The 22,246-nt window shown below is 40.7% G+C and overlaps 1 protein-coding gene across 4 annotated transcripts in view; it reads right to left on the bottom strand.

The window, feature by feature from the left end:
* TPGS2 (tubulin polyglutamylase complex subunit 2) overlaps nt 1–22,246 on the bottom strand; it is a 68,249-nt gene that overhangs the window by 5,710 nt on the left and 40,293 nt on the right. For 2 of the 4 annotated variants that reach the window (XM_045458635.1, XM_045458637.1), the window contains 2 exons: nt 13,344–13,431; nt 11,122–11,250 (listed from right to left, as the gene is read on the bottom strand). In XM_045458635.1, coding sequence (XP_045314591.1) covers nt 11,122–11,250; nt 13,344–13,431 — 217 coding nt within the window. Of the gene's footprint in view, nt 1–2,705; nt 2,786–11,121; nt 11,251–13,343; nt 13,432–22,246 lie in introns of all 4 variants that reach the window. The other 2 variants (XM_045458639.1, XM_045458636.1) reach the window with 2 other exon arrangements.

The following is a 22,246-nucleotide window of genomic DNA, read 5'->3' on the forward strand; positions in this document are numbered from 1 at the left end:
ATGTTTTGTCCCCCTCCCTGTTTTTATATTATTTTTCTTTCCCTTCCCTTATGTTCATCTGTTTTGTATCTTAAAGTCCTCACATGGGTGAAGTCATATGATATTTGTCTTTCTCTAATTTTGCTTAGCATAATATCCTCTAGTTCCATCCTTGTAATTGCAAATGGCAAGATTTCATTCTTTTTGATTGCCAAGTAATACTCCATTCTATATATATATGCCACATCTTCTTTATTCATCCATCGATGGACATCGGGCTCTTTCCATACTTTGGCTATTGTTGATAGTGCTGCTATAAACATTAGGGTGCATGTGTCCCTTTGAAACAGCATACCTGTATCCCTTGATTAAATACCTACTAGTGCAATTGCTGTAGTTCTATTTTTAGTTCTATTTTTAATTTTTTGAGGAACCTCCATACTGTTTTCCAGAGTGGCTGCACCAGTTTGCATTCCCACCAGCAGTGCGAAAGAGATCCTCTTTCTCCACATCCTCACCAACATCTGTTGTTGCCTGAGTTATTAATGTTAGCCATTCTGACAGGTGTGAGGTGGTTTCTCGTTGTGGTTTTGATTTGTATTTCCCTGATGCTGACAGTGATTTGATCATTTTTTCATATGTCGGCTGGCCATCTGGATATCTTCTTTGGAGAAGTACCTATTCATGTCTTTTGCCCATTTCTTCAATGGATTATTTGTTTTTGGGTGTTGAGTTTGGTAAGTTCTTTACAGATTTTGGATACTAACCCTTTATCTGATATGTCGTTTGCAAATATCTTCTCCCATTCCATCAGTTGCCTTTTGGTTTTGCTGATTGTTTCCTTCACTGTGCAGAAGTTTTTATTTTGATGAGGTCTCAATAGTTCATTTTTGCTTTTGTTTCCCTTGCCTCCGGAGATGTGTTGAGTAAGAAGTTGCTGCGGCCAAAGTCAAAGAGGTTTTTGCCTGCTTTCTCTTCGAGGATTTTGATGGCTTCCTGTCTTACATTTAGGTCTTTCATCCACTTTGAGTTTAGTTTTGTGTATGGGGTAAGAAAGTGATCCAGGTTCATTTTTCTGCATGTTGCTGTCCAGTTTTCCCAGCATCACTTGCTGAAGAGACTATCTTTATTCCATTGGATATTCTTTCCTGCTTTGTCAAAGATTAGTTGGCCATGTGTTTGTGGGTCCATTTCTGGGTTCTCTATTATGTCCCATTGATCTGAGTGTCTGTTTTTGTGCCAAAACTAAAAAAATTTTTAAACATGGCTTTCCTCTCTCCTAGAGGTTATATTTTCATACTCTTTTTGATCAATTCACGGAGTACAACAAGTTCTGCCTGGCTTCCCCTCTCTATGCTGTAGGCTGGAAAACTCTCTTGAAGTAATAAGCTGAGGTTCCCTTTATTTCCATCTTTCAGGCTCATTGTCCTCCACTGCCTGATGGTCAGTGTCTTGAAATCCATTTTTATATATCTATGTATCTCCAGGTTGGAGGATAAATCAGGTCTGTTACTCCATCTTGGGTGAAATCTAAAGTCCAGATTGTAGGGTCCCACCAAGTTTCAGCAGCCCTGACTGATGATGGTCAGGGTCTGTCCTCTGGAGAAAAGTAATAAAAATACGAAACTCAGTGTGGTTCCCTTCTGCCATTTATAGATGCCACTCCAGTTTTTAAAGCTTTCCCAGAGGAGGGGCGCCTCCTGGGCGGCTGAGCGTCTGACTTTGGCTCAGGTCATGATCTCCTGGTTCATGAATTCGAGCCCTGCATCAGGCTCACTGCTGTCGGCACCAGAACTGTCAGCGCAGAGCCTGCTTTGGATCTTCTGTCCCCCTCGCCTTCTGCCCACTCCCGCTTGTGTGTGTGTGTGTGTGTGTGTGTGTGTGTGTGTGTGTGTTTTAAAGAGGGGCACCTGGGTGGCTCAGCTGGTTGAACATCTGGCTTTGGCTCAGGTCATGATCTCCTGGTTCTTGAGTTCAAGACCCACACTGGGCTCCATGCTGACAGCTCAGAGCCTGGAGCCTGCTTTGGATTCTGTGCATCCTTCTCTCTCTGCCCCTCCCCCATTTGTGTTCTGTCTCTCTCTCTCAAAAATAAACAAATGTTAAAGAAAAAAAAAAGAAAAAGCTTTCGCAGAGTAGTCTTGGTATGGTAAAATGTACTCTGCCATTACCAAAAGGTCAATATTTGAGTCTTGCTTCCTTTTTTACCAAATAAACAGTGTCACCTATTTTCAGTTCCTCACCGAAATTTTAGTTCGGTTTTATCTTCGTGTGTACATTAGCATATTGTTGTGCCCAATAATTTCACTCTTGGGAGTACCAGTGGATCTCTTTTTTGTTACCTGTTATTTGTGCTGGTTCTTGTTCATGGCGTTGTGTTTCTTCATGTGTGTATTTTTTAAAGTAATTATTTTTTGAAAAATTATTTATAAAACAGTTTGAGGTCTAAGGTAATGTTATCTTCCTCTAGGGTAGAATTTTCTTTTTATGTAAGAGCTTTACTGAGATATAATTCACGTACCATACCACTTACTCATTTAAACTATACAATTCAATGGTTTTTTAGTATATTTACAGTTATGCAACCATTAAGACAATCCATTGTAGAACATTTCTCTAGAGTGAATTTGTTTGTTTCTGCTAGGCCCCTGAGGAGCTTAGTAATCTGGAATCAATTTAGTCTAGTTTTGGGATTTAACATGTTCTGGGACACACATAGGACTTACACGTGAGCTTCAGTCCATGTGAAAAATGGTTACTTTCGGTTCATTCAGTCTCCTCTGGTACTGCTCCTCATGGTGCCAACCTGAAAAGCAGGGTAGTTTTTATGGGTGCCAACTTTTCTAAGTCTTGGACTCTGTTTTATTCCCCCGGCTTCAAGACGAGTCCAATTCACAGCTTTCCAGCATCCTCAGTGCCTGTTTGAAAAGGGCAATGTACCCCAGGCAAAAGCAACTCCAAATGCTGCATCTCTTCCCTGGATTTCTGTCTTCTGGATGTTGATCTGATATTACCTCATCATCTTGTTAGCTCTCTGGTAAACATTTTAGGAAGATGGTTTTTGTATTTTGGTCTGACTTCTCAGTTGTCTTTAGCAGGAAGGCTCTCGTGAATTACCTGTCTGCCATTACCAGAAGAGGAAGTCTTTTCATCAGTTTAGCTCTGCTCCTAAAAATAACATAGATGAGCTTTGCTTTTTATATTGACAGTCTTTGGTTTTCAAAAGAGAAATTTAGGGGCACCTGGGACTTCGGCTCAGGTCATGATCTCACAGTTTGTGAGTTTAAGCCCTGTGTCGGGCTCTGTGCTGACATCTCAGAGCCTGGAGCCTGTTTCGGATTCTGTGTCTCCCAATCTCTCTCTGCCCCCCTCCTCACCCCCACTTGTGCTCTCTCTTGCTCAAAAATAAATGAACATTAAAAAAAAAAGGGAAACTTAATCCCAGAACATTCAATATTGTGATGGATCTGTCTTCTTTTATTTCTCTTAATGTTTTGTTTCCTAATTTATGTTTCTTCTTTTCCCTCATTTTTACTCATGTGATTCAATATTATTAGGTTGGTGATATTACTATACATTTTTATTTCTATATTACTTTCCTTATTTTCACTTGTTTGTATTATTAGATTCATAGGACTCTACCCTTATTTGAAAATAGACCATTATCTCCCCTAATCAAGTGTGGTATGCAGAATTCCAAGATGGCTCCCAGGATTCCTGCTCCTTAATATACAGACCTTTCATGACCTCCTGCCCTTGAGTATAGTCAGGACCTGTGACTATGTTGTAGCCATCCCCTTGATTATGTTACAAGATAGGAGACTGTTGTAGCAGACTGGAGAGACATTTTCCTGCTAGCTGAGAAGTAAACTGCCATGTTTTGAGAGGGTCATGTGGCTATAATCTGAGGGCAGCCTAACAGAGTTGAGAGTGATCCCTGGCTACCAGCCAGCAACAAACAGGGACCTGAGTCCCACAGCTGTAAGAAACTGAGTACGGCCAACCACTAGTGGGCTTGGAAGAGGTCACTGTGCCATAAATGAGATCACAGCACCAGCTGACACCTTGATTTTAGCCTGGTAAGTAAGACCCTAAGTAGAGAACTCTACTTATGTGTTCTCTTATGAATTCTTGATTCATGAAACTGTTAGATAATAATCTATTACACAAAAATAGAAAATTCAAACATCAAGACACTCTCGTTTTCCCCAGCAAGGTGTACTATTTCTTCCCTATAGTAGGAGGATACCATCTACTTTCTGCTTCTTTTCCTCCTTTGTCCTACATTTTCTACTAGTAGGGACCCCAGGAACATTCTCTATATTAATTGCTAGGGCTGCTGTAACTAAGTACCAAAGTGAATGGCTTAAACAACAGATATTTGTAGTCTCACAATTCTGAAGGCCACAAGTTCAAGATCAAGGTGTTGGCAGAGTTGGTTCCTTTTGATGGCTATGGGGGAAGAATCTGTTCCGTGTTTCTCCCCTAGCTTATGGTAGTTTACTGGCAATTTAGCTTTCCTTAGTGTGTGGAAATACTACCCCAACTCTGCCTTCATCTTCAAATGGCATTCTTCCTATGTCTCCAAGGACACCAGTCATATTGAATTGGGGTCCACCCTACTCCCATACAACCTCATCTTAACTACTTAGATCTGTAATAACCCTATTTCCAAACAATGTCACGTTCTGAACTAGGAGTTAGGAATTCAGTATGAATTTGGGGGGGCATAATTTAACCCATAACACTGTTACATCTTCCCTCTTTCCTTTCTTTTAGGTTTAGCTGAGACAGTACACAGTTGACCCTTGAAAACGATCTGAACTTCATGCGTCCACCTATACATGGATTTTTTACAGTACTATAAATGTATTTTCTCTTCCTTGTGATTTCCTTAATATTTACTCTTCTCTAGCTTAATTTATTATAGGAGTACATTTACAAATAACATACAAAACATGTATTTATTGATTGTTATTGGTAAGGCTTCCAGTCAACAGTAGGCTATTAGTAATTAAGTTTTGGGGGAGTCAAAAGTTGTAAGGGGAGTTTTGACTATATGGAGGGTCACGGCCCCTAAGCTTCTGCATTGCTCAAATATCAACTATAGGTTTTACAATATTCCTTGCACTGCGTCTGTCCCCTTTTCCAAGAGTTCTTACATAAGAGCTATGGAACACATTCCTAGACATTAAGATTCCTAGACACCTCTTTCAGAGGAGGTTTGCTGATCCCTTGTTTCCTTCCCTTTTTATATCCGTATCTTGGGACCTCCATTCAGTTGCATTTGTCTTTTGGTTAGAGTATTGATGTCCCTGAAGTTTTACACATCCTTACATGTTTGGTCTATATATGTGGGCCTTTTGATTTTTACTCCTTGTCTCTCTGTAACCCGTATATGCTTTCTCTACTTTCCACTGCTGCAAAAAGTCTGATGTCAGTCTGATTATTATTTCTTCATAAGTACCTTAAATTTTTTGCCTAGAAGCCTATAATTCTTTCCCATATTATGTAACGCCTAGGTGTCTCTTTTCTCATGAATTCAATTTCACTCTCAGAGAGCCCTTTCAATCTGCAGAGAAATTTTCTTGTATCAGTGTTTACTGGCTTTCTATCTAGTGTTTTTCTCTTTCTTGAGCATCTGTAATACCAATGGAAGGTCTTCTGGAGCTATTTTCTACTTCTCTTACCCTTCCACCGTTTTCTTCATAATTTTCCCCTTTTAAATACATCTTGCACTCGGTTTATCATGCTATTAACTCAAATCTCAATAATGTTTATATTCTTCAATTCATCAATTGTTTGAGAATCTTTACTGTTCTTCTATAGGAATCCTTTGTGCTGTCTTAATGTCTTTATTCTGATTCTTGTTTTTACTTAGGTTTTCATCTGTATCCTCTAGCAGTTTTATTTCTCTGGTTGTGTTTCCCGATATATCTTTCTTTCTGACTGGCCTCTTTCTGAATACTAAGTACCCTGAAAAGAGTCAGTATTTTTCCAATTAGGTTTTTTGTTTTTCTAATCTTACCTCATTGTAAGTATTTATTTATTTATTTATTTATGAGAGTGAGTGAGAGAACGCACACATGAGTTAGCACAAGCAAGGGAGAAGAGGGAGAGAAAGAATCTTAAGAAATTTCCACAGCTCAGCACAGAGCCTGATGTGGGGCTCGAGCTCATGGTCATGAGATCATGATCTGAGCTGAAATCACAAGTTGGATTTTAACTGACTGAGCCACTCAGGCACTCCTCCAATTAGACTTAGGTCTAGGGGAGCCTGGTAGCTCAGTCAGTTAAGCATCTGACTTTGGCTCAGGTCATGATCTCATGGCTCATGAGTTCAAGCCCCACATTCTGCTCTCAACATGAAGCCCATTTGGGATCCTCTGTCTCCCTCTCTCTGCCCCTCCCCCACATGTTCTCCAGCTCTGTCTCAAAAGTAATAAACATTAATTTTGTTTGTTTGTTTTAAATAAGATTTGGCTCTAACTGCTGGACTATCCTAAAAGGCGTGAACCTAGAAGGTGCCCCAACGCCAACTGGGTATGTAGGACCTACCCTATCTCTATGGGTATGTAGGACAATGTGGTCTCTCTCCCTAGCTGTGTCCTTTGCTGAGGGCTCTTGAGATCCTCTCTGGTATCCAGTTCACCTCTATTCTTCCAACTTCAAAGGCGGGGAAGACTCAGTCTACTTATTTAACAACTTCTTTGCCTTCAGGGGTTCAAAAGCCCCAGCACACATAAGAAGGAGATGTGACCTTTCCTCTCTTGAGAACTACATACATCTCTTGAGTGGCAGGCTCTTCCCAGTTTTTGCTCCTGAATTCCTCTAGTACAGGCATAAATTGCTTTGTTGTGCTTTGAACGTTTGTGGCAACCTGTTGAGCAAGTCTACTGTTATCATTTTTCAAACAGCATTTGTTCACTTTGTGTCTGTGTTACATTTTGGTAATTTGTGCGATATTTCAATCTTTTGTATTATTATATTTGTTATGATGATCTTTGATCAGTGACTTTTAAAGTCTGAACCCATTCTTACTCCTTCCTCCCCGCACATTCTAGGTATATGGGGTCATATTTTACATTGTTTTATTCTGCGAATCCTTGACTGATTTTTATGGGTATGTTACTTTTATTGCTATTGTGTTTTTACTTCTCATATTTTTTACTTATTCTTTCCTTCCCAAAGAGTGTCCTTTAATATTTCTTGTAGGGCTGGTTTAATGGTCATGAACGCCTTTTGTTTTTGTCTATATGAGAAAGTCTTTTTCTCTCCTTCTATTCTGAATGATAGCCTTGCTGGTGAGAGTATTCTTGGCTGCACATTTTATCCTTTCAGCACTTTGAATATACGATGCCACTCCATACTGGTCTGCAAAGTTTCTGCTGAATAATCTGCATATAGCATTGTGGGGTTTTTCTTATATGGAACTGTTTTCTTTTCTCTTGCTGCTTTTAAAATATTTTCTTTATCGGGATGGCTAGGTGGCTCAGATGGATAAGCGAACGACTCTTGATTTTGGTCAGGTCATGATCTCACGGTCATGAGATTGAGCCCCACATCGGGCTCCATGCTGGGCGGGAAGCCTGCTTAAGATTTTTTCTCTTTCCTTCTCTGCCCCTTTCCTGCTCATGCTCTCTCTCTCTCTCAAAAAATTGTTTTTTCTTTGTAACTACTTTTGCCATTTTAATTACTATGTGTCTTGGTGTGGATCTCCTTGGGTTGATTTCTGGGGGAGATCTCTGTGCTTCCTGGATCTGAATATGTTTCCTTCCCTAGACAAGGGAAGTTTTCAGCTACAATTTCTTCAAATAAATTTTCTGCTCCCTTTTCTCTTTCTCCTTCTTGTTGGATCTCTATAACATGAATGTTCTTACAACTTGATGGAGTCACTGAGTTCCCTAAGTCTATTCTCACTTTGCATAATTCTTTTTTATATCATTGTTTAGCCTGATGGCTTTCCTTTACTCTGTCTTCCAGGTCATTAATTAATTCCTTTGCTTCCTCTAGTCTATTCATTCCATTAAGTGCATTTTAAATTTCACTGTGTTCTTCATCTCTGATTCTTTTTTATCTGTGTTAAGGGTCTCACTGATGTTCTTCACTCCTTTCTCAAGTCCAGTAAGTATCTTTATGACCATTACTTTAAATTCTCTATTAGGCATACTACTTATATCTGTTTCACTTTGGTCTCTTTCACTGGGGACATATTCCTCGGTCTCATTTTGTCTAACTCTGTATCTGTTTCTGTGTGTTAGGAAAGTCAGCTATGTCTCTTGCTCTTCAAAGTAATGGCATTATGAAGAAGCATTCCTGCAGTGCCCTACAGTACAGTGTCCCCTGTTCACCAGGACCTGGCGCTTCGGGTATGTTTCTTATATGTGTTGTGTGTGTCCTGTTGTGTCCTAGGTACCTTTTCCTTCAATGCAGTCATCTGCAGAAGCTCTCTTGGCCTACTGTGGGCAATGTTTGGTCTCCAGCCAGGGTAGAGGTGTGTTTTAACAAGGTATGCACCAGTCTGTTTGCAAAATGAGACCTGCTGCCACTGCTTCTCTGCCAAGTGTGCATGGGCGGGGCACTCAGCCTTAACAAGGCACCCCTCAGCCTTCTGCAGGGCCTGCTGCAGCTGCTGTCATAGTCGCTGCTGCAGAGACAGAGGCCCTGCAAAATGCAGGGATGGGGAGATACAGTGCTGGTGAGGTTTGCACTGATTTTGATGTTATTATTGTAATTGTTATGAAACACACCTGCAGAAGGCAGCAAACGATTAACGTATGTGTTCTGACTGTACCACTGGCTATTATTCCCCCATCTCTCTTCCTCTCCTCAGGCTTCTCTGTTCTGTGAGACACAACAATAATGAAATTAGACCAATCAGTACCTACAGTGAATGGCCTTTGGAGGTTCAAGTGAAAGGAAGAGTCGCATGGCTCTCATTTTAAATCAAATGCTAGAAATGATTAAGCTTTGTGAGGAAGGCATGTTGAAAGCCAAGACAGGCCGAATGCTAGGCTTCTTGTGCCAAACAGCCCAGTCATAAGTGCGAAGGAAATTAAAAGTGCTACTCTGGTGAACACCTGAATGATAAGGAAGTAAAACAGCTTATTGCTGATACGGAGAAAGTTTTAGTGATCTAGATAGAAGATCAAACCAGCCATCACATTCTCTTAAGGCAAAGTCTAATCCAGATCAAGACGTTAACTCTCTTTCATTCTATGGCTGACAGGTGAGGAAGCTGCAGGAGAAAAGTCTGAAGCTAGCAGAGGTTAGTTTATGAGGTCTGAGGAAAGAAGCTGTCTCTATAACATAAAAGTGCAAGGCAAAATAGCAAGTTATCCAGAAGATCTAGCTAAGATAATTAATGAAGGTGGTGGCTAAATAGCAGGTTTTCAATGTAGACCAAACATCCTTCTATTAGAAGAAGACACCACCTAGGACCTTCAAAGCCTCAAAGGACAGGCTTACTCTCTTTTTTTTTTTTTTTAATTTTTTTTTTTCAACGTTTATTTATTTTGGAGACAGAGAGAGACAGAGCATGAACGGGGGAGGGGCAGAGAGAGAGGGAGACACAGAATCGGAAACAGGCTCCAGGCTCCGAGCCATCAGCCCAGAGCCCGACGCGGGGCTCGAACTCACGGACCGCGAGATCGTGACCTGGCTGAAGTCGAACGCTTAACCGACTGCGCCACCCAGGCTTACTCTCTTTGAAAGGACTACTGTAGCTGGTAACTTGGTGGAAGCCAATGCTCACTGACCATTCTGAAAATCCTAGGGCCCTTAAGAATTATGCTAAATCATCTCTGCCTTGCTCTAAAAATAGAACAACAAAGCTTGGATGACAGTACATCTGCTAACAACATGGTTTATTGAATATTTTAACCCCATTGTTGAGACCAACTATTCAGAAAAAAAGATTACTCTCAAAATATCACTGTTTATGGACAATGCACTTGGTCCATCTGATGGAGATGTACCATGAGATTAATGTTCTCATGCTTGCTAACACAATATCCATACTGCAACGCATGGATCAAGAAGTCATTTCAAGTTTTAATGTTTAAGAAACTGAAACAGCCTGGAACTGTGCACCCGTGGGATCTCCTAGGGATGCCTATGCTAGTGTCCAACTGCCAATGCAGTTGTTACAGAAAGCCTTGCATCGGTTTTCTAGTGAGAGAATGGCCTTAAATGCACCCAACGTCTTGGCATTGGAGACACTAGTTACCTGCTCAATATTCATTCTCCCTCTCTTTCTTAAACTCCAATTCTGTTTGAGGAGACAATGCTGAACAGGTAAACATACTCACTTCCTCAGATTCCCTTGCAACTATGGATAACATTTTGACTCTCTTCTAGCCAGTGGCTTCAGGAGATTCTGAGAAAACTACTGTTTTCCTGATAAAACGGGAGAGATTCTGCCAAAAGACAGTTTTAGTTGTTGCTTTGCTTTTTACTCTTTTTTTTCCTGTCTGGAACATAGACTGGAAGCTAGGAAGTAGAGCCCACATTCCCCAATGATGAGGATGAAAGCCATATCCAAAGGTGGGTGGAAGAAGCCAGAGGGAGACTTTATCATTGACTTTCTCAAACAGCTGCACCAGCCTAGTTCCAGATTTCTTGTTATGAAAAAAATAAACTCCTATTTAGTTTAGATGTTGTAAGGGGTCTCTGATACATGCAGCCAAATCAATTCTGACAAAGTTCTCACTTATGCCCAGTTGCTCCTAGCTTTTAGCAGCAATTTAAATCAGGAATGGCAAAGAGCCTGGGGAGGAAGGGAGCTGCATTTAGATTCCATGTTCCCTGAAAGCTCCTGACACAGAAATGTTGAGTGAAGTTGATCTTTAACATTCATTCATTTACTAGGCATACATTAAGTGCCAACTCTGTGCTAGTCACTGAAGCGAGTGCTGGAAACAAAACAAAAATCTCAACCCTGGCATTTCTTCATGAAAATTTCCTTTGTTGATACAGGCTGTTTTCTTACTTCACTCCCATGGTCCTAAGAAGTCACACAGGGGAAAGGTTTTTGTTTGGGGAGAGTACTATAATGCCACAGCGTCTTCCTACCGTTTTCAACATTATAGAAGGAAACAAACACGTTAATTTCTAACTCAGAGCAGAGGTTCCTTCAGGTACCTTCAAGTGCATCATCCTCCAGGTCTGCCAGAGTTGGTGCATTAGGGAGTGAATACACAGAAGACTGGTTGAGTTGAGTCAGTTTTGAGATGCTGTTAATAACCATACTGCCCAGTGGAATGGTGTGCTCTAGGGAAACATTAGCAAAGAGAAAAAGCCTTGTTACTGTATCATCATAAGGACTTCTGCTTGAGTAACTTAAGCCCAACTGTTGTTTGATTCCAGGGCTGAGGAATCTGATGGAAAGGAAGGAAGAGGATCAGTGGACTATATGCCCCAGAGCAACAACCTTTCATGCAAAAAAAAAAAAAAAAAAAAAAAATGGGGGGGCAACAAATCATGGGTGAAGAGACCCCCCACTCCACACATTGGAACAGAGTATTAAAGGAATTTACAAAGGGGACGCTCAAAAAGAACTCGGAAATCTGGGCTAGGGACCCTGTTTGAAGAGCAAAGGACCTAAAAAGGTTTTTGCTCTCTTTCCCTTGCATGAAGGGTTATACTTCTCTTCTTCTAAGCTTTCCACAATGGAAGATAGCTCTCTATGTGTCATTTTTCCTTACTTATTGCAGAGAACTTGGTGGCATTCTTGCCTGATTCTAGTCTTCTGGGATTAGGCTATAAATAAGAAACAGGCAAACACATATCTTCCTTAACAATTATACAGAATCCTCGTCATATAGGATACTAGACACTGGATGACACACGAAGACCTAGAAATCTGACTGCTGAAAAAACTGAAGGCAGTAAAACAGCTGGTATACAGACCACGGAAAGTCCAAGCAGGACAGACCAAGAGGTAAACCTCAGAAGCTCCCTCGGCTGTCTACTCTGTTGTTGACTTTAGCTCTCCAGGAAAGGACGGAAATGGGGACAGAACTGGGGATCGCATAAGATGACTAGGATTAGGAGAATTAAATTAGATATTAGAATAATGAACAGGGACTTGTTCATGAAAACTTCATGAAACTTTTGTCCGAGGGCACTTGTGAAGGGGCTAGTCTGTCTTCATGATGTGGGCAAGGGAAAATCTGTCCGTCGGTCTAGTCTCTGTCCATTCTCTCTCTTACTCCAGACTGCAAAGGCCATGGCCATGCTACAAAGAAGGGCTCTGATGCTGGTGACAAGAATGGTTTCAGGCCAATGGAGGAAATAATTCAAAGCTAAAAGTTCATGTTAACTGCTCAATAATAAGCTATAAACAGTGCCTCTGGTCAGGTGAGAGAGAGAGAAAGAGAGAGAAAGGACTTTGAGAATCACCAAAAGGAACTCAGGAGGTGGAGGAAACGAAGGAGAGAAGTCAGGTCTGCAGATCCGCTGTGCAATAAAAATTCTGCATTCTTAGTGACAGCACAGGGAGGTGCAGGATGCTTCCTGAGGATGAAAGTAGATATGGGGAGGTGGTTGGAGTCCAGAGGCAATAAAGGCCTCTTCTGGCCAGGAAAGTCTGTGGAAGGAATGGCTAGAACAGGGTTTCCTGGCTTATGAAATTTTACAGGAGTCGTCACTTAATGTGCGTCATCGCCTTTCATGTGTATGTAGTATCTGTATTACTAAGTTATGAGTTCCCACATCTACAACACGAATGTCTGTCCTAGACACATTTAATACTTAGGATGACAACTAGAGAAGTAAGGTGGTTGGTAACTTATGCTGGGGAGATGTGGAGAGAAGTTTAAGATCTGGTGTGAGGGACACAGCTCTTGAGATCATTGCCAATCTGGGAATGAAGGAAATTGACCCTCCTATTTCATCTTTTTTTTTTTTTGAGAGGGAAGAAGGAGGGAGAGAATCTTAAGTAACATGCTGAGATCATTACCTGAGCTGAGATTTAAAGTTGGACATTTAACCGACTGAGCCACCCATGTGCCCCAGGGAGTTGCCCATCTTAGGACCATCAGTGGCTGTTCCTTCCCTCACTCTGGAGGAGACTGCTCTGAGGTGCAGCCTTCAGAGACCTTAAGTTTGAAGTAGTACAAGAATTTTGTGTAGTGATTGTTTTTCACCTGCTCGTACCAAAAGGAAGCCTCTAGATTGAGTTTCCAGTTAAGTACCAGCTAGACTCTGGCATAGTGGGTGGTGGGTGAAACGATGATATGTATTGGCTTTGGGAGAGAATCCTAGATTCTGGACATCACACTTTCAGAGAACTCCCGAAAACTATCGAGATACCCAATCTCTCAGCCAGGAAATGTTACCCTATAGCAAGAAGGTTGTCTCACCATCCAGCTTTACACTCCATGTCATGTGGAAGCCGTTGGTCATCAGGTAAAAATTCTTCACATCCTCAGGTAGCATGCAGTTATTTTTCTAGAATCACAAAGCAGCTGAGTGTTAGGGCAGAAAAAGGGCACAAGGCTATGCCCCAAAGCAAATGGGGATACTACTTACCATGTTTCAGATACCCCAAATAGGAAAATTCTGGTAATTATCTACAAACTCGATTACTGAGTTCAAGATGGCAACACCAGAGGCCCTGAACTCACCTTCTCCCACAGACACACCAAACCCACAGCTACTTATTGAACAACTTCCTCTGAAAGAAAATCAGAAATTGACTTAGCAACTCCTACACACTGGGTGAATGAGAAAAACCCCACATGGAAATGCGTAAGAGGCTGAGACACAATTCACCATAAACCCCACCACTGGTGCAGCAACACACAATCAGGAGAACCCAATCTTCCCTCTAAAGAGTGACAGGTTTGAACTCCGTATCTGGCACACCAACTTTTAAGGTCTGCATGTGAGAGGTGAACTCCCCAACATCTAGCTTTGTAAGCCAAAGGGCTTGCTCCACAAGACCCACAAGGCTACAGAAACTGAGAAATAGTTGTCCAAGGGCTCATGCATGCGGGTTTACCAACCCAGGGCCTAGTGCAGAGGCAGTTGACTGAAAAGTACCCAGACTTCCAGTCTTTCTGTGTAAGAGGCTTATTTGCTTATCTGACAGCATCAGCCTGAGTGGCAGTTACCTAATTTAGCACACATCTAGGGGCTGACAAAAATACTCTCTAGAGAATGGGGTGGCTGGCTGTCACCATCTTCATGTTCTCTGCCTTGCTCCAGGTCAGCAGTATCTCCCAGAAAGAGCTTATGCATCCAACTGATGCAGTGGCTTTTGCACTGACTGCCCAAGGGACACATCCCTTGGTTACTTGGCTCTGGTGGCCAAGGGGCTTAGGTTTCCAGGTCTCACAGGACCGGAACAAAGAAACCGTTCTGAATCGGCTATCCCACCATGGTACAGTATAGAGGCAGCACACTGAAAAGCCCAGTCTTTCCATGAAAGACGCCGATTTGTCGATCTCCAAAAACCGTGGCCTAAGGGTCTCTCCTCTGCACAGACTTGGGAGGCCAGCAGGCCCCATGTTCGCATGCACTACCCCTCTGCCATGCTCCAGGTCACCAGTGTCTCCGTGAAAGCACCTATGTATATGTATGGCACCCCATCTATTTTGGCTGTCGCCCAAAGGACACAGTATTCAATAGCCTGGCTCTGGTAGCCAGCAGGGCTTGTGCTTATGGGTTCAATGGGATGGTAAGCAAACAGTTTATGACTGGCTATCCACCCGGGGCGCAGTGTAGAGGGAACAGAGAAAAACAGCCAGTTTATACTCTTTCCCTGAAGGATGTATACAGTTGACCTTAAACACAGGTTTCAAATGTGCAGGTCCACGTATATAGACTTTTTTCCCCGATACAGTACTGTAAATGTATTTTCTAATTTCTTAAATAAGATTTTTTTTTTCTTTTGCTTTATTGTAGGAATACAGTGTATAATACATAAAACACACAAAAATATATGTTAATTGACTGTATGTTTTCAATAAGGTTTCTTCTCAACAGTTTTGGGGAGTCAAGTTATATGTAGATTTTCCACTTTGCAGACATGTTGGTACTCTTAACACCCTCATTGTTCAATGGTCAACTGTATTTACATACTTAAAAGCTGCTGCCTGAGGGCCCAGCTTCCAATCAGCTTTATCTAGGTGTTGAGAGAGATCCTCCCCTTTGGAACACTACAAATCAGGGCAAACCCTGAACCACTGGGAGTTATTAAGGACAAAGAAGCCTGCCTACACAATCACATCAGGTTTGGGAGACAACAAAGAACAAGGGCACAGTAGAACAACAAAGTTCATCTCCTACATTAGACCTTGCCTTTAAGACTGGAAGAGGTGGCTGTTTTACCTAATACACAGAAACCAAGGAAGAAAAAAAGAAGAGAGGAATAATGCATTCCAAACAAAAGAACATAAGACCTCAGAAAGACCATAATGAAATGGAGATAAGCGATTTACCTAACAGTTCAAAATAACACTCATAAATATGTTCACTTTGAGCTCAAAAGAGGAATGCATGAACAAAGTGAAAATTTCAACAAAGAGTTGTACAATATAAAAGTAACACATGATGGGGCGCCTGGGTGGCTCAGTCGGTTAAGCATCCGACTTCGGCTTGGGTCATGATCTCACAGTTCATGGGTTCGAGCCCCGCATTGGGCTCTGTGTTGACAGCTCAGAGCTTGGAACCTGTTTCAGATTCTGTGTCTTCCTCTCTCTCTGCCCCTCCCCCACTCGCGCTCTGTCTCCGTCTCAAAAATAAATAAACATTAAAAAAAAAAAATTAGAAAAAAAAAGTAACACATGAAAGTCACAGAGCTGAGGAATACAATGATTGAACCAAAAAATACACTAGTGAGGTTCCACAGCAGACTAAATGAAGTGCAAGAAGGGACAGTGAGCTCAAAGACAGAGTAGTGGAACTCATTTAATCAGAGCAGCAAAAGGGTGGGGGGGGGGAGAAAGAAAGAAAGAAAAAAAAAAAACATTTAAAGGAGTGAAGATACCTTAAAGGACTTATGAAAGAACACAGAGCAGTCTAGTATTAGACAAAAGGGTCCTGGAAGGAGGAGAGAGAATGCGGAAGAAAAATTACTTGAAGAAATAATGGCTGAAAACTTCTCCAACCTGGAGAAGGAAACACATCATAAATCCAGGAAGTGCAGAGTTCCAAATAAGTTGAATCCAGAGCCCCACCCCAAGACAAATAATTGTCTAAGGAAAAGCAGCATCTTAAAGGTAGCAAGAGAAGGGGCACCTGGGTAGCTCAGTTGGTTAAGCTTCTGACTTTGGCTCAGGTAATGATCTCATCATAGTTCATGGTTCGAGCCCTGTGTTGGGCTCTCTGCTATGAGCACAGAGCCTGCTTCAGATCTTCTATCCCCCTCTTTCTCTGCCCCTCCCTTGCTGGGGCAAAAAAAAAGAAAAAAAAAAGGCACCAAGAGAAAAATAAGTTTTTAACATACAAGGGAACCCTACAAAAGACTATGAGATTTTCTCAGCAAAAACTTTGCAGGCCAGAATGGAATGGCACAATACATTCTAAGTGCTGAAAGAAAGAAACTGCCTACCAAGAATACTCTATCCAGCAAAACTATTCTTCAGAATTTAAGTAGAGATAAAAATTTTCCAGACTAGCAAAAGCTATAGGCATTCACCACCACTACACTGGCCTTACAAGAAACGTTAAAGAGATGGGGTGCCTGGGTGGCTCAATCGGTTGAGTGTCCGACTTCAGCTCAGGTCACCATCTCACAGTTTGTGAGTTCAAGCCCCGTTGTCGGGCTCTTTGCTGACAGCTTGGAGTCTAGAGCCTGTTTCAGATTCTGTGTCTCCCTCTCTCTCTGCTCCTCTCCCACTCATGCTCTGTCTCTCTCTCAAAAATAAACATTAAAAAAAAAAAGAAATTTTAAAGAGACATCCTTAAGTGGAAAAGCCACAATGAGAAGTATGAAAGAAAAAAAATCTCACTGGTATCAGCAACCATATACTGAAGATAGTACATCAACTACTTATAAAGCTAGTATGAAGGTTAAAAAGCAACAGTAGTAAAAGCAACTATATCTACAATAACTAAAGGATAAACAAAATGTGAAATATGACATAAAAAATATACAACGTGGGGGGGGGATTGTAAAGATGCAATGCTTGTAGAATGTGTTTGAATTTAAGTAACCATCAACTTAAAACAGACTGCTAGATACAGAGGGTATTAAACAGGAACCTCACGATAACCACAAACTAAAAACCTTTGATATATAAAAAATAAAGAGATAGAAATCCAAACATAATACTGAAGAAAATCATCATATCACAAGAACAGGAAAGGAACAAAATAAAATTATAAAACAATCAGAAAAGTGTGGCAGTAAGTAAATACCTATCAACAATTCCTGTAGAGGAACTTAGGAAGATGGTGGAGTAGGAGGACCCTGAGCTCACCCTTCCCACGTTTACAACTAGGTATCATCCACAAGTAAGTCATTAAACTAGAGAGCAATTCAAATGCTGGCAGAACAAACTCCAAAACAAAAAAAGCTGCATCTGAAAGGTTAGGAAGGTGAGATAGGCAAGGGATGTTGACAAGGGAGAGGGAGCTGTGGGCCCTTGTACCAGGGAGCTCATATGGGAAGACAAATCCTCTTAACATTTATTTGGCTTTGAAAACCAGAGAGGCTGAATTGTGTGAGTTTGTATAACCAGCAGGACTTGGAGCCTGGAGCTTTAGAAATCAGCTGACTCAGCATTGGGGGAGTGGAGACACAAAGGCAAGTGACAGCTGAGTTCCTGCCCTTAAAGACACAGCAGCCAGCACAGACAGGCAATATAAAGACAGCAGTTTATGCAACACCAGGGGAAAATGGGAGACATATCTGTTCATAGGGATTTCAGAGTGCGTTGGGGGACTTCTCCGAAAACGAGGGAAATGGCAGGTGCCATTTTTCTTCCCCCTTCCCCAGCATAAACACAGGGCCATCTGTGGGAGGCAGGGCTGCACAGACACTAGCTACACACTAGCTACCTAACCTGTAAGCGGTGCACCATGCCAATGAGTTCTCCTGAGGGCTTGCCCACTCTAAGCCTGCTACCCTTGGCCCTGTGCTCAGGGCAAAGTTTGTAAAACTTGTTCATGCCCCACCAAGCTGCTGGGTTCACAGCTGCCACCATACACCCCACCCAGTTCTGCACACCCCCAGCTATTGTCACTCACCAGGTGAGTGTCTCTCACCAGGCTGCACCCAGCCATCCTCAGGCACTGCACCCAGCTTCAGGCCCCAAGCTGACCAGGCATGCAGGTCCTAGCTGCCACAGTGCTTGTACAAATCTGGCGTAAAACTAGTGGCCCAGCGCAAACTTTGGTAACACCACAGTGACCCCAGCACAGCCCACAACACGCAGAGAGTCAGTGTAGATGACTGTACTATAAGGAAAAGTGATGAAGACACAACAGCAGGAGATAAGCAACACACATAGGACGCTCTCTTGAAGTGCCAAGATCAGATGAACAGCACAGAGAACACTGCAGGACACTCCAGGACCTCTTCTTCATAAAGTCACTACTTTCAAAAGCAGAAGACATAGCTGACCTTCTTAATACACAGAAACAGACACAGAAAAGCAGATAAAATGAGGAGAAAGAGAAATGTAACCCAAATGAAAGAACAACACAAGGCCATGGCCAGAGATCTAAGTGAAATAGATATAAGTATCATTCTGTGATATAGTGAAATAGATATAAGTATCAGAGAATTTAAAGCAATGGTCATAAGGATTCTCACTGGACTTGGGAAAAGAGTGGAGGATATAAGTGAGACCCTTAACACAGAGATAAGGAACAACATTGCAGAGATAAAGGGCTCGATAAACAAAATGAGAAATATACTTGACAAACGAACAGCAGGCTGGAAGAAGCAGAGAAATAAATTAATGACCGAGGACACAGAGTAATGAAAAGTAACCTAAACAAATGAGAAAAAAACGCAAAACAAGAACAGATAGCTCTGTGACTCAATCACAAGTAATAACATTAGTATTACAGGAGTCCTTGAAGAAGACAGAGAAAAAGGGGAAGATAATTTTTTTTTGAAGAAATAACATCTAAAAATTTCCCTAATCTGGGGAAGGAAACAAATATCCAGATCCAGGAGGCAGAGAAAAACCCCATCAAGATCAACAAAAACAGTTACCCAACAAGACATAATTAAATTAGCAAAATATAGTGATAAAGAAAGAAAAAAAAAAAAAAAGCGTATTAGTCCACAAAAGACAGTTAACATATAAGGGAAAACACATAAGTTTAGGAGGGAAGTTTTCAGCAGAAACTTTCCAAGAAGGAAAGGACTGGCATTGGAAGTGCTGAATAGGAAAAATCTGCAGCCAAGAATAGTTGGTCCAGTGAGGCTATTATTCAGAATAGAAGCATAGTTTCCCAGACAAATAAAAACTAAAGGAGTTCCTGACCACCAAACCAGCCCTGCAAGAAATATTAAAGGGGACTCTTTGAGTGGAAAGGAGAGACCAAAGTGACAGTATAAAGGTAGAAAACACAGCAGTAAAAATGAATATTGCTATAAAAAAAATCATTCAAGGAATTCACAAGATAAAAGGATGTAAAATACAATGACATATACCTAAAACATGGGGAGGAGAAGAGTAAAGAATGGGTTCAAACGTAAACAACCATCAACTTAATATACACTGGTATATGCAGAAGAGGTTACATATAAACCTAATGGTAACCATGTATCAAAGCACAAAGACAAAGAATGCAAAGCACAAAGAGAAAGATATCCAAATATATCAGTAAAGAAAATGAACAAAACACAAAAGAAAGACAAGGATCAGAGAAAATCTTCAGAAACCACAAAACAAGTAAGGGGATAATCCAATAAGAAGCTAAAATAGTTGCAAATATGCATCCACTACTGGAACACACAGTTAAGAACAAACATAAAGGAACTAATCAATAATAATACAACAATTGTAGAGGATTTTAACACCCTACTTACATCAATGGACAGATCATCTAAACAGAAAATCAACAAGAAAACAATGGCTTTGAATGACACTCTAGAACAGATGGATTAGCACATATAGTCAGAACATTCCATCGAAAAACAGCAGAAAACACATACTTTTCAAATGCACATGGATCATTCTCCAGAATAGATCACATATTAGTCCACAAAACGACCTCAACAAATTCAAGAAGATCAAAATCATACCATGCATATTTTCTGACCACAACGCTATGAATACAGAGGTCAATCACAAAAAAAAAAAAAAAAAAAAAAAAAAGGAAAGACCACAGATATATGTAGGTTAAAAACATGCTACTAAACAACGAATGGGTCAACAAAGAAATCAAGAAGAAATGAAAAAATACATGGAAATAAATGAAAATGAAAACACAGCAGTCCAAAACCCCTGGATGCAGCAAAAGCAATTCCAAGAGGGAAGCTTATAGCAATACAGGTCTACCTCACGAGGCAAGAAAAATCCCAAATAAACACCCTAACCCTACACCTAAAGGAACTAAAAAAAGAACAAACAAAACCTAAAACCAGCAGAAGGAAGGAAATAATAAAGACTAGAGAAGAAATAAATGACATAGAAATTAAAAATAACAATAGAACAAAGAAACCAGGAGCTGTTTCTTTGAAAAACATCAATATAATTGACAAACCCATCAAAAAAGAAAGACTCAAATAAATAAAATCACAAATGAGAGAAGAGAAATTAACAACCCAATCATAATAGAATATTATGAAAAAGTACATGCCAACAAACTGGACAACCCAGAAGAAATGGATAATCTTCTAGAAACACATAAACTATCAAAACTAACATGGGAAGGAACAGAAAATTTAAACAGACCAATAACCAGCAAAGCAATTGAATCGGTAATCAAAAAAATTTCCAATAATCAAAAGTCCAGTACCAGAGGGCTTCACAGTGAATTCTACCAAACATTTAAAACATTTAAAGAACAGTTAATACCTATTCTATTCAAACCATACCAAAAAACAGAAAAGAAAGAAAACTTCTAAGTTCATTCTCAAAGCCAACATTACCCTCATATCAAAACCAAATAAAGACATCACTAAAAAAAAGAACTACAGGTCAACATCCCTGATGAACATAGATGCAAAAATCCTCAATAAAATACTAGCAAACCAAATCCAACAAAATATTTAAAAAAAAAAAAGTGAGGGGTGCCTGGGTAGCTCAGCTGGTTGAGCGTCTGACTTCAGCTCAGGTCATGATCTCACAGCTTGTGAGTTCGAGCCCTGCATCAGGCTCTGTGCTGACAGCTCGGAGCCTGGAGCCTGCTTCAGATTCTGTGCCTCCCTCTCTCTCTGCCCCAACCCACTCGCATTCTGTCTCTCTCTCAAAAATAAACACTAAAAAGAATTAAAAAAAAAAAAAAGTGATACACCATCTCAAATAAGATTTAACCTGGGCTAAAAAGGTGGTTCAATATTTGCACATCAATCAACCTGATATATCAGTCAGAGAAAGGATAAGAACCATATGGTCATTTCAAAAGACACAGAAAAAGTATTTGACAAAGTAAAACATCCAATCATATGATAAAAACACTCAACAAAGCACATTTAGAGGGAACATACCTCAATATAATAAAGAGCATATATGAAAACTCCACAGCTACCATCATCCTTAATGGGAAAACTGAGAGCTTTCCCCCTAAGGTCAGGAACAAGACAAGATGTCCACTCTCACCACTTTTATTCAGCATAGTACTGGAAGTCCTAGCCACAGCAATCAGACAACAAAAATAAATAAAGGTCATCCAAATTGGTAAGGAAGAAGTAAAACTTTCACTATTTGCAGATAACATGATACTCCATAGAGAAAACCTGAAAGACTCCATCAAAAAACTGCTAGAACTCATAAATGAATTCAATAAAGTCACAGGATACAAAACCAACGCATAGAATTCTGTTGCATTTCTGTACACCAATAATGAAGCAGCAGAAAGAGAAATTAAGAAAACAATCCTATTTCCAATTGCACCAAAAAATAGCAAGATACTGAAGAGTAAACCTAACCAATGAAGTGAAAGACCTGTACTCTGAAAAACTAAAAACACCAATGAAAGAAACTGCAGGCAACACAAAGAAATGGAAAAAGATTCCATGCTCACAGATTGGAGGAACAAATATTGTTAATACCTGTATCACCCCGAACAATCTACACATTTAATGCAATCCCTATCAAAATACCAGCAGCATTTTTCACAAAACTAGAACAAACAA

The sequence above is a fragment of the Leopardus geoffroyi genome, chromosome D3 (genome assembly GCF_018350155.1).
Source record: "Leopardus geoffroyi isolate Oge1 chromosome D3, O.geoffroyi_Oge1_pat1.0, whole genome shotgun sequence".
In the NCBI taxonomy this organism is placed as follows: domain Eukaryota; kingdom Metazoa; phylum Chordata; class Mammalia; order Carnivora; family Felidae; genus Leopardus; species Leopardus geoffroyi.